The following is a 13,084-nucleotide window of genomic DNA, read 5'->3' on the forward strand; positions in this document are numbered from 1 at the left end:
AGCCACTGAAAACCCTGTGGCCACTTACCAAGCCACACAGTAGCTCACTGACCACTGGTGCTAGAAGGAATGGCGTAGGTGGGGGTCTCAAGGGGACGGTCTGGGATGAGCATGAGCAGGTTCTGTTGAGCCTGGAGACCTGTGGTCGCGCCCCCATGGCCTGACCCATCATCTGTGGCCGCGGGGTTTTGTTTTTGATGTATGTCCTCAATTTTTAGCATTTCATGGTACCATTCACACTTTCAATTCTCAATGAAATAGAGAAACTATGCATTCCTATGCAGTCCTTAAACATGCCCGAGGCAGGGTGCTGCACTGTGGGTGGCAATGCTGTCCCTGAGCCCACCAGCCCCACCTTTGAATGAGGAGCACTTCTTACTGAGCCCCCATATGACCTCAGGAAGGTTACTCAACCTCTCTTAGCTTGTCTCGGAGCCCTGGTGGTGGAGTGCTTACAAGTTGGATGGCCAACCTGAAGGCCAGCAGTTTGAAACCACCAACTGCTCCTTGGGAGAAAGGCTTTCAACTCCTGTAAAGAGTTACCGCTTTGGAATCCCACAAGGGGCAGTTCTATCCTGTCTCCCAGGGTCCCTGTGAGTTGGAATCAACTCGACGGCACTGAGAACATGAGCGTGGGCTCATTGTCTGGGAAGTGGACGCGGAAATGGTGTGGGATTTGCGAAGCACCTCGCACAACGGATGCCTGCTACGTTCTTCATTCCATGAACGCAGCCAAGTGTCTGGGACAGTCTCAGTGGACAAAAGACACAGGTCCCTGCCCCCCACCCCCGGAGTTTACAGTCTGGTCACCGATGCTGGTACTGCGTGGGGTGGCTACCACTGTGGTTCTAATAACCGGTGGGGTGTGATGCAGAGATGAGAGGCCTTCGACTAGAAAGCCCATGGCTCAGTGTGGCAGGTCAAGGAAAGTCACTGGACACGGTCATGGTTAAGGTGAGAGCTGAAGGGTTACTACATACAAGCCTACTGCCATCCAATTGATTCTAACGCATGACGACCCAACAGTGGGTTTCTGAAGCTGTAAATCTTCACGGGAGCAAAGAGTCTCTTCTCTCGGCTGCAGACAGACTGGTGGTTTGAACCATCAACCTGGTGATTGGCAGCCCAACACATAACCTACTCTGAAGCAGAGCCCTGCCATATTTAAGGAGCTCAGAAGCAGGTGGATATTACAGATGGAATTAGACACCCCCCCCTCCAAATGTGTTGTAAGACCTTTAGTGCCGTAGTGAGTTACCCATTGAGCTGTTAACCACGATGGCACCAGTTTGAACCACTACACAGTCTCTGTGTTATTACCAGCACCATCATGGGAAAGGGGGGAGAGGGGAGAAGTCCAGGGCAAACCTAACCCGAAGCAGACACCTTGCGCCAGTCACCAGAGGGGGAAGGGGGCAAGGGATAGGCAGGCCTCCTATTAGCTGCCCACAAAGCCTTGGGAGACAGCGTGAGGCCCTCCTGGGGCTTTGGAGACAGACCTGTGCTCCAGAGAAAGTTTCTTTCCCTCCTCCCATCCACGTTCAATATAGCTCTTCTCTGAGTCCCTAGGAACTTGTTCAAGAACTGCTCGCATTCCCAAAGACTCGGTTTTGATTAAACAGCGGGCTCACTGACATCTGATGCTGTGGAATTGGGCTGTGGAAATCCAGGACTCAGAGAGCTGACAGGCCTGGCTCTCTCTTGCCATTCTGACAGCAGCCTAAGTCCCCCCAGCTCCCCGGCTCCCAGCAGTTTGTCACTTGTCAGCCTCAGCCTCAGCTACTCATTGCACTGTCACAGAGAAATCAGCCCCGGCATGTCTATTAGCAGAGCAGAGGCTCTCTTGGCCAGACAGGGAGTGTCGTCTCCCCTTTCCCCCCAGCTTAAGAGCGAGGGGCAGCAAGAGGTACTAGAATGATACCTCCTATGTCTGATGCTAGAGCAGTGACCCTCTAACATCCAGAGAGACCAAACCAGGCTGTTCAGCATTCTGTGAGAAGGTGCCCATACTCAGGGCAGAGAATCTCACAAAAGAGAGAGTGATGGTTGGAACCCCTGTCAAGAAAGATAAGGCGTCGACTAGAGTTGACCTGGATGGGGCCATGGCTGACCTTGGCCAGAGCTCAGGAGTCAAAGGCAGATCATAGTAGTTTGAGAAGATAGTGGGTGATAAGAAGTGTCCGTGACTCCATAAGCCAGCAGGTCACTACGTATGTCAGTAAGCATCCAGACTCTGTTTGGTTTCTGGCTCCTGCCCCAGTTAGCTCCTCCTCGGGTGTAGGGTCTGCCGTATGGATGATATTGCGGAGGATGTGTGCCGTCGAGGCTGCCTGCCATCTCCCCCAACTCCTTCCCTAACCAGGCCCCCACCTTGATCTGTGAGCCCTGAGACGTTGTCTCGGTGGCAAGGTTGGGAAGGTCATCACAGAGGCAAACATGACCCCAATGGCTGCCGCAACTGTTCATCTCTCTTGGTTACGTCTGCACAGCTGAGGCCTCCTCGTCACTACCATCCCGACCAGGATGGTGAGCGTGACAATTACAAGACATATTTCTTAGGCTTTAGTGTCTTCCCTGGAGAGGATAGTCCTTATGGAGTCTTGGTCATGAAGTGGGCTTACACATCGGGCTGCTAACTACAAGGTCAGTAGTTCCAACCCACCAGCCACTCTGTGGTACAAAGATGAGGCTTGCTGCCCCTGTCAAGATAGACAAACTCAGAATCCCACAGGGCAGTTCTACCCTGCCCCGTCGCGTCAAAATGGGTCAGACTGGACTCAATGGTGAGTTATTATTGCACATCTTCCAGGGGTGGTAGCTCCAGAAGTGACGCATACAAAGCATGTATCCAAACTCACAGCCACTGGGTCGATGGGGACCCTAGAGGGCAGGGTAGGGCTGCCTCTGGGGACCTGAGACTGCCACTTTTGATGAGAGTAGAAAGTCTCATCTTTCTCTCCAAAGCATTGAACACCGTGCTTGAAACGGAGTACATGCAAACATATGCATTCCATTATAACCCCTGCCTTTTGTGCAGTGCCCCGCGTCATGCCGATGGTTTATGTCCCAGCTGCTAACCAACGGTTGCAGGGTCAAGACTGCCCACCTCCGAAGAGAGCCCTGGTGGGCACCTTCTCGCAGAATCCTGAACAGCCTCGTTTGGTGTCTCTGGATATTGTAGGGTCCCAGCTCTAGCATCAGACGTAAGAGGTGGCCTGTGTCCTCTCTGACACTCCGGGGACCCCCTTGAGGAGGAGTCTGCTTGGTGACAGCTGGTTGGTTCGCCGCCGCCTTCAGTTCACTAGCGCTGCTGAAACTGACATGACTCAAGCGGGTGGTTTTCACAAACAAATTTATTTCCTCACCATTCAGGAGGCCAGAACCTGGAACTCAAGGCACGGGCTCTAGGGCAGGAAGGTTTCTGTCTGTGCTGCCTTGGGGCTGTCGAGGAAGGGCCTCCATCTTCAGGATCTTGCTTCCTCAGAGAGCTCCACAGAGCCTGGCATCTCTCCTGCCCCATGTCTGCTGCCTTAGTCGACTTCTTTTATAGATGGTAGAAGATCGCCTCAAAAGGATGCCGCAGACTAACCCTCCATTAACCTAACAGCCCGCTCGCCAATTGGGTTTCAGCCACACGGATAAGTTAGAATGGACCACACATATTTTTTCGGGACACAATTCAGAGCAGCCAACCTACCAGGCGCTCTCTAGGAAATTCAGTTCCCCCAAATCCTGTCTGCACCCTCCTCTGGGGTCAGAACACAGCTCAGTGATGCCCTCTGCTAGGCAGCTGTCCATCCCCCATGCACCCAGGAGCCCTGCAGGACACGTGTCTTTCCCCTTCGGACCCTTTCAGTTCTACAAGGACAGAGGTTACATCTGTTCCCACAGCTCTGGACCCCATCATGCATATTCATGAGCGAATGAATATAGTATCTCCGCTCCATCCATAGCCAACACTATGGAGAGTTTGTTGTTCTCGAGATACAGAAGCAGGAGCTCCGTGAGGCAAGCCCGCCGTTAGTGACGTGGTGAGCGGAGTCAGAATCCACAGCATCGGCTCTAAAAGAGCTGCTCTCTTGTCACCTCCCCGCCTCCCTGCCAGCTGGCTGCCCCTGGGAGCTAGCCAGGCCTCGCACGTGTGAAAAATCATTGTAGATGGTGTCTCTTGAAGCATCAGTGGATCTACCACGTTGATGCCACAGCTCCACGAGGCAGTTCTCGTGGGTCGTATTGTATCCCCCTGAGAAAACAGCCGTCTCTGGCCTCCTCTGGCTACACAGAGCCCATCTCCTCGCCTGCCCAAGACCACTGTCACAAGGTCCCACATGCCTCCTCCCCCTGTCTGTCTAACCTATTCTGACACCAGCCACGGCTCTCGCGCGCCACACAACCCACAGACAAAATTCACAGTGTGGAGGTGTGTTAGGCACTTAGCAGATGACCCCATGTCAGCATCAGTAACAGTCATGATCTAGCCACTGGTCCCCTTACCGGGCAGCTGAGTCAGTCAGCCTCTCAGCTTCCCAGTCGTGTGGTCCCTTGGCTTCTGCCCCATGGGCCAGGTAGCCTGTCTGCTGCTCCACCTACTGTCTCACAGGCTCAGATCCCAGGGGGACTCTGCTCTGCCCCAGGGTCTACATGCGCAAGCCTCCAGTGCCTCTGGTCTGAGTGCCTGCCTTCATATCCTGAGCTCAAACCTGCTTCACTGGTGGTGGCTCCCCTTTGATGGCCCTGGAATTCCGTCTTCCTGCTTCTTCAATGCCTCGTCTTTATGCCCCCTAAACCCTTCTATGAGCATTTCCCATGCACCGTTTCCATGGCCCCTCCCAATGATCTGGTGGGCGCTCCAGGGACATGGGTGGAAGGACTGTGTTCCCTTTACGACATCCCTAAATTACGGTGTGTCAGAAACCCTGTGCCTGTGAATGTAATCTGATTTAGGAATAAATAGGATCGTATGCGTTATATTAGTAGGGCCACCTCAGTATAGAATGCATCCTAAATCTAAACCCTTCAAAGTTTGAAGGAGAATAGATCAGACACAGAAGCTATCAGGTATAGGGGAGAGAGGCACTCCGTGAGGATGTCTGCAAGCCAAGGAGCCAGGGCCTGCCTGGGGCTTCCAGAAAGGGTCCCACGTGGCTGAGAGCCTGATTTGGACTTTCCGCCCCTGGACGTTCTGGTATACAACCACTAGGTCTCTAACCTCCAGCACCCGCTAAGGTGAATACTCTTCCGTTTCCATCTCATAGATCCGGAAACGAACAAAGAGGCGAAGTATTTATCAAGGGCTGAGCCCAGGCAGCCTGGCTCTGCAGACCCTGGATCCTCCCCACTGGGGGACTGAGGAGGCCAAACCACCAGAAGTGAGCATCTTTGTCCTCTTTCTGGACACTTTGCCATACATAATCTCTTCCTGCCGGGAAGGTGGGCTGTTTCCTTGGTTACAGAAACCTGACCCTAGGGCAAATGACTGTGTAAGAGAGAGAGGGGGAGAGAGAAATATGAACCTCCAGGGTCCATGCATCCTAGGCACTGTGACAGAGCGAATATGACTTGTATCTAAGAAGGACGTGCATCTTGGGGGACTAAAGAGTGGCTGGTTACACGTTATGCACAACATAACCTGTGCTGGAATCATTCTCCCTGTAAGGGTGGATGTAGCATAGTGTTAGGCATAGTGTTCTTTGTTACATTAAAGAGGTCACAGCCATGGGGGTGGGGGGTACACTGTAAGCCTCACAATCACTCTTGAGTTGGGAAACTGGCAGTGTGGGCTCAGACGCCAGTGCAGCCTAGGTGCCACCCCTCGTGAAGGTACCACAAGGGCCCAGGGATGCTGGGAGGCACACGGAGGCTTCCCAAGATCGGGCAGAGAAGAGTGCTTCTCTCTCAGAGCTGGAACCCTGACGTCACTTCTAGCCTCCTGCCCTGGGGGAAAACGTCAAAGCCATGTGAGTGTGTGTCGGGCCTGTGACAGCTGCACCAGAACCGGAGGCTGCCACCTGGGATCTGCTCTTCCAAGTCCCAGAGACACCCACCTCCCCAGCCGTTTCTCCTTTCCTTCTGGGTGCATCCTCCCCTTAATGCCCGGTGCCCTGAGAGCTGCCATCAGCCTCATCTTGGTTGGCACGTTGTTCGCGGTGGCAGCAGAAAGGTCTGTGGATCATTTGCATCCTCGCCCAAGGATGGTGACACTGCCAGGACGGGACAGTGTTTGGGTCCGTTGTTCACAGGTGAGCTGTGAGCTGTGAATTGGAGCCAACGTGACACCACCTGGCCACAGCAGCTGCCCCAGGAGTTAGGCAGAGGCGCTGAGAGAACAGACCCCTTCAAAGAGGAAGCTGAGAACTCTGAGGATCAGCCCTGCCCGGCTCTGGCGTCCCTCTGGCCAGCTCCTGCAGATGGAAGGAGGTGGATTTATTCTGTCAGAAACGCCTGGATTGCCTTTGACAAGAAGGACTCAGAGGGCAGCCTGGAGACTGAGATCTTGTCTGATCAGCTCTGCTTCCACGGACAGCCGGGCTGGCAAGCCCAAACCTGCCTGCTTTTGAAGCAGACCTCTGGCTGCTCTGAAAGCTCCTCGGCCCTCCCCTTGCTGCTCCGGAAAGAGGGTCCCAGCAGCCTATCCTCTCCAGTGGCCCGCATCTAATGTCTGAGCCAGGTTAGACTCCAGGATGTCTGTGTGGTTCAATCTCAAAGCAGCCCTGAGCCCTGCGCCGTATCTCGTCTCCCCACTCTACAGTGGAAGCCTGTACCTGGGAGATGGGGAGCCGAGGGCCCAAGGTCCTAGGTGGGACCGAGGGACAGAACTCAGTCTGGCTCCTAGGCACCTGTTTTTGGCATGTTTGCCAGGGTACCAGAGGGGTCCCCAGCAACCTGTGATTTCTTTCACGAGGTTTGGGGTGCCAGAAGGAATGAATGGTGTGTCGGCATGTTTTTGAAGGCGTTATGAACAAGGTCCAAAGGCAGCAATGTATCAGTCATTGTACACAGCATGCACTTTCTCACATGCGTGCGTTCACACACACACACACACTGTTTTACCTGCTCATAGTGTTTTATGAGCACATGAACTCTGAGGGGCGGGGAGGGTGGGGAGCGACTATGACTTACCTGGGGCAGCCGGAACTAGAAAGGAGGCTTATCTGGTTATCAAGATACCAAGCTGCTCATAAAAAAACCATTTTTACCTGTAGTCACTTCTATCTAGTAAGTAAGAGAGTCATGAAGTGAGCCAAATCCATTCAGCTCATCAGAGTCGGACCCAGGACTCAGGTCTTGTTCCCAGCCAGCATTGCCCACTTGTTCCTTCCCCAACTGCCCCTGTTCCCTGAAGTCCCTGTGGAACTAGCTGCCCTGAGAAATGGCAGCAACTCGTGCAACCCCAGGCAGTCGGCAAGCGGAGTCAGACAGACTAACAGACACAGGGAAGAGTCCAGGCTTGCTGTCCCATCCTGGTCACACACATGAGCTCGTCGCCTGCGTCCTGAGAGCCACTCTGTGGCTGAAGCAGTTTCAGACTGGGACCCCTTCAGGTCAGCGGGACCATAACTGCCTCAGGCAGAGGCTGGAAGCGTCGGTCTGGGGACAGCTGTCGTCATGGCAGCCTGCGTCTCCTTGAGGTTAGGAAGAAGTGGCGGGGAGTCCTCTCAGATCTGATGCTCCCCATTCCCAGGGGAATACAGCGAGGCCCCACTCTGCAAGGCATGCTGCTTCCTGAGAGTGAGTGAGTGAGTAAGAGAAGAGAGGGGCAGGGGCAGGGAGAGAGGGGGAGAAGTGTGCTTGTGTGTGTGTCTGTGTGTGTGTGTGTGTGTGTGTGTGTGTGTGTCTCTCAAGTCCCCTGGGTGGTACAAATGGGTAATTTGCTCCACTATTAATTGAGAGAGGGGGAGAAGGGTGTGGGTGTGGGTGTGTGCGTCTTTCTCTCTCTCTCTAGCCCCTTTGGTGGTACAAATGGGTAATTTGCTCCACTATTAATTGAAAGCTTGGTCATTCAAACCCACCCAGAGGCCCTTTGGAGGAAAAGCACGGTGATTTGTTTCTGAAATGTCACAACCATGACAGTTCTCTCTGAAACAAACGAGGTGGCCAAGAGTCAGAAGTGACTTGATGGTAACTAACAATGAGGGCTAGTTAGCTAGTTAGTTAGCTAGTTAGTTAGTTAGTTAGTTAGTTCGTTCGTTCAGCAGACACAGACGGATGTAGTTGTTCAGCACAGCCGGTCAGTTCTGACTCACGGAGACATGATGGACAACAGAACACAATATGGCCATGCCCTGTGCCACCCTTACCATCCTGGTTCTGTTGAAGCCCATGGGGGCAGCCCCTCTGTCGATCCATCTCCCTGACAGTCTCTCTTTTTTGCTGACTCTCTCCTTTACCAAGTAAGGGATCCATCTCCAGGGACTAGGCCCTCCTGATAAAACGTCCAAAGTCCATGAGATCAAGGCTCACCATGCTGACGTCTAAGGTATATTCTGACTGTGCCTCTCCCAAGCCTGTGTTCTTCTGACAGTCCACAGTGCTGCCAGTCATCTTTGCCACACTGTAATTCAAAGCCACCCACTCTTCTGCAATCTGCCTTATTCCTGTGCAGCTTCACATGCCTGTGATGCGATTGGAAAGCTGGTTCAGATGAGTGTGTCTGAGTTCCTTCATAGTGCCATCCTTGCTCTTCAAAGACTACGGTGCGTCTGATCCAAGCCGGGGCATCTGCAATTGCATCATGCTTGAAAGAGGTCTGGGGCAGCAGGTTTGCCCAGTGCACAGCGCCATTGGCTCTCCTGACTGCTGCTTCCATGAGCATCGGTTGTGGGTCCTAGCAAGATGAAATCCTTGACAGCTGCAATCTTTTCTCCATCAATCGTGATATTGTCTACTGAGAACATTTTGAGGATTGGGGTTTTCTTTACAGAGATGGATTTGTGTTGATGGGCACATGGGGGTCCATAAAATGTCCCTCTGCTGGGGTCATTGTGGTTGCACACAACAGAAACCCACACGAGGCAGCTCAATGAGAAAGAAATTAAAGAAAAACAAGCATCTGTTAGGAGATACATTGTATGGAATCAAAGAGAGAATTGAAAAACCAGCACCTGGGAGCATCATTAACCAGGCTACCTGAACCCCTCCACGGTCAATACTCAGACGCCCCCAGAGGACCACTTGCCAGTAACATCAGCACTATCGCTTCCTGGTCCAGAGTTCAAAGGGTGAGGAACTGACTGGCTCAGCTTGGAGCCAAGTACCCACTCTGTACACTCTGTCTCAAGCAGGCCTTGGTGTAGAGCAGTCTTGACCCCTGGGGGAGAGGGACTGTAGAGGTGGACACTCCTAAGGACTGGCTTTCATAGTCACTTGAGGCTCATGTAGCCACAGAGAGGCATCGGAGAGCTCTGGGGGCGTAGTGGTTACAGGTGAGACTGCTAATCACAGGGTCAGCAGTTTGAAACCACCAGCCGCTCTGGGAGAAAGATGGGGCTTTCTACTCCCATAAGCAGTTACAGTCTCAGAAACTCAAAGGGACAGTTCTGCCTTGTCTTGTGGGGCAGGTCACTGTGAGTCAGCATTGACTTGATGGCAGGGCGTGAGAGGGGCTGGTCCATGAGGTAGGTCTTGGGCTGGTAACCATGAGGCTGGCAGTTCAAACCCACTAGCAGCACAGAGGGAGAAAGACGAAGCTGCCTGCTCCTGTAAAGACTTAGATTCGCAGAAGGCCTCCGCAGGGTCACTGGGAATCAGAATCGACTAGGTGGCAGTGGGTCTTGTTCTGCCTGTGTTGTAAATGAAAACATAAGCACAAAGGATATTCAGGGGGAGTTAAAATGAACTCCTGGTGCAGCTCCTAATCACGCCCTCTGCACCGGGAATTGATAGACGCTGAACTAGCTGGGGCCTTATGGGTTGAGCACACCTGGAGTCAGCAGTCACCCTGCACTGCAGCGCTGCGGCCCCCTGGCTGGGGCTTGGAGCACCTCCTTGCTACTGTGGGGTCGATTCCAACTCATAGTGACCCTGTAGGACCGTGAAGCACGCCCCTGTGGGTTCCCAGGACTGGAGCCGTAACTGCACAGAAGGAGGAAGCCTCAGCTTTCTCCCACGGAGCGACTGCTGGTTTCCAACTGCTGACCTTGTGGCTAGCAGCCCAACTTGGAAACTACTCTGCCACCCGGGCTCCTGCTTAAGGCATCCCTACTAGGAAGTGGCTCTTTCTGCTACCGTTTTAGGGAGGAGGGACCCAAGACACTTAGCCGGAGTGACAAGACACAGAATGTGTCAGAGCCAGGATTCGCATCAACTCTGTCCATCAAAGGCAACATACTGCATGGCCCTTCCTGTGCCTGCCCGTCTTCCAGCCCCATTGCTAGCCACCCACGGAGTTCTCCTCTGTCCTATAGGCGCGCTGCGACTCCAAGGTAGAAAGGCAGACCAGTCTAGGCGGGCCAGTGCCACCCATCAGAGGAGCTGAGGCAGGAGGAGAGCTCTCCCACCAGTAGGCGTGGGTATCCGAGCTCCATCTTCCCAGGCCCTGGCTGCAAGATGAGGACTCTGTCCCTGCGTTGGGCCGGCCGAACCTGGCTGGCGGGGCTCAGAACCACCCCAGGGGGCTCACATTACACAAGGGCGGGGCTTTCCCTAGCCCCTCCTAGCAGTCTAGCCCTCTGCTCACTCTCTAGAAAGACTCTCAGCTTTATCCTGGTAATGCCTGCGGGTGTTGTGAGTTAGTTACCCGTGGGCTGCTAACCTCCAGGTCAGCACTTTGAAAGCACGAGCCACTCTTGGGGCGGCGGGGAGACGAGGCTTTCTACTCCCTGAAAGAATTAGTCTCAGAAACTCGGGGGAGGTGCGGGGGGGAGGGGGAGAGGAGGCTTTCTACTCCCGGAAAGAATTAGTCTCAGAAACTCACGGAGCAGTTCTCCCTACACTTCCTCCAGGGACAGTTGTTGCCTGGCCTCAGGGGGGCCCTGACTCCCCGTCTGCCCCTCTCTTTCCAGGAAGTCTGTCATCCAGCTGGACCTGGCCCACACCAAGAAAGCAATGATCGTCCCGGCATTCGAGACGCTGCGCTACCGGCTCTCCTTCCCCAAATCGAAAGCAGAGCTGCTGTCAATGCTGGACATGGGGACCCTCTTCACCTTCAGGTGAGTGCTCCTCGCTGCCGTCCCAGGGCCACCCAGAGACAGCCTCTCTCCCGGGACACTTAGTACAGGGACAGGGTCACAGTCCCTCAAATCCCCATGAGGTGCAAACAGTTGGCCCTAAACTACTAACTGAACCACTTGACTCCCCCGCACCCCCTGCTCCTGGGGAAGACAGGTCTGGCAGTCTACTTCTGCAAAGACTGCAGCCGCAGGCAAACCTTGCTAAGGAGCTTGGTTCTACCCTGTGACAGCCAGGGTCACTGAGTCAACAGGCTTGCTTTTTCTGGTTAATGACAACCGCCCTGCCTTCTGCGCTGGCCAGCAGGCCATCCTGAGGATCACTGTTTGGGGATGAGCCAAGGGAAGCCGCAGTTCACTCAGAAGACCAGAACTAGCCCTGCTGCCCCCCAACTGGACCGTGCAACCTTCCCCTCCACTTAGCAGCTCAGCAAGCTAAGTATAATTTATGCAAGAGCAAAAGGCAGCTGGGTTAACAGAAACACTTTGCTGTGCGAGATTGTCACAGCTCCTACGTGGCCAAGGTGGGATTTGAGCCTTGGTCTGAGGGTCCCACTCTGCCCCGCTTGACAGCTAATCTATGATAAAGCCATTGCTTGGGCTCTTCCCATCCCATCAAAGGCTGCAGATGGCAGGACTCTCTGCTCAGCCATTTACAGGTGGAAATGAACTCCTGTGGTCTGAGTTCTGGGTTAGACGAGAGAACAGCATCCTAGTGCCATCCTTCCTTTTCACGTCTTGTCAAAATGCCATTCCTGCATCTTTTGTTCTGCTTGCGTTTAATGACTGTGGTTTTGGTGGAAGCTGCTGAGGTTCAGGCTCTTGCTGAGCCATCTAGCCGAGCAATTCAACTTTCAAGTCTGCCTATTGGCCAGGGCACAGTCCACCCCTGAATCATCCTTGGAGCGTCAGTAGAATTGGATCCTCAGGGCGGAAAGAGCAAAATCTGGAAGCAGTCCTGCTCCCTGCCCGAAGAGCTTCCCTAACCACACCAAACACATCCCCTCACCGGAGCCCTCCCTTCTCCCTACAAAAGCCTCTGGGTGACTCATGGGCAAACATTCTGCTGCTAACCCAGAGGTTCACCAGTTCAAAGCCACCTTGAGATGCTTCAGAAGAGATCCCTGGACACCAGCTTCCAAACGGTCACAGCCTATGGAGACTCTCCGGGGTGCGTGCAGTTCTACCCGCAAACACCCGGGGTCACCATGAGTCGGCATTGACAGGTTTGGGTGGTCTCCCTACAGGAGGCTGTCGAGTTCCCCTTGTTTCTTTCCACTGAAGAGCCTTTGCTTTCTAGTTGTTCACATTATTGTCCCCCAGCTCCTTCCTCTCAGGCCCTGTTTGTGGCTTCCGACTCCCATCTTTTTGCCACTGCTTGGCAGCGTGCAGGGGCATATTCCTGGCCCACGGGCAGCATGCGCCTCTGGCAACTTTGAAGGGTTTGTTTTTAGTTTTTTGTTTTTAACTTTGAAGTTTTTAGATTCCTCCTTCATTTCATTCAGTTCAGAGTAGCATTCCCAGAGTACTTGGTCTGTAGGTTCTGGGAGACAGAAACATAGAAAGAGAGGTAGCCTGGTTGGTAAGGGTCCTGGCCCTTGATCCTCTAGAGCCAGGTTTGAATGCCAGCTCCACCACCTAACTATGTGTAGCTTGACAATGGGTACATTAGGAGAATTTTCCAAATAGGTTTAAGGAACATTTTGTTGTAGAACATGCATATAAAAACCCTATACCGATTCTGTCGTTTCTATACGGACCATTTCATGTTGACATTGACTTCATTCTAGACTCGTTCTTGCCCTTATTTTTCTGACATGTTCCTCCCTCATTAACATAAACCCACTGCCTGCAAGGCCCCCCAAGACTCCTTTGAGTTGCTGTTGTCAAGTTGACCCCAGCAAGATGGTTCTTTTTCT

At 53.4% G+C, this 13,084-nt stretch overlaps 1 protein-coding gene across 1 annotated transcript in view; it reads left to right on the plus strand.

The window, feature by feature from the left end:
* The window catches only part of LARGE1 (LARGE xylosyl- and glucuronyltransferase 1), a 619,553-nt gene that overhangs the window by 599,110 nt on the left and 7,359 nt on the right, over positions 1-13,084 (plus strand). Inside the window, exon 13 of the mRNA XM_004700723.2 lies at positions 11,001-11,147. Coding sequence (XP_004700780.2) covers positions 11,001-11,147 — 147 coding nt within the window. The remainder of the gene's footprint in view (positions 1-11,000; positions 11,148-13,084) is intronic.

Source organism: Echinops telfairi, unplaced genomic scaffold (genome assembly GCF_000313985.2).
Source record: "Echinops telfairi isolate 266 unplaced genomic scaffold, ASM31398v2 ScPeMD7_2;HRSCAF=8, whole genome shotgun sequence".
NCBI lineage: Eukaryota > Metazoa > Chordata > Mammalia > Afrosoricida > Tenrecidae > Echinops > Echinops telfairi.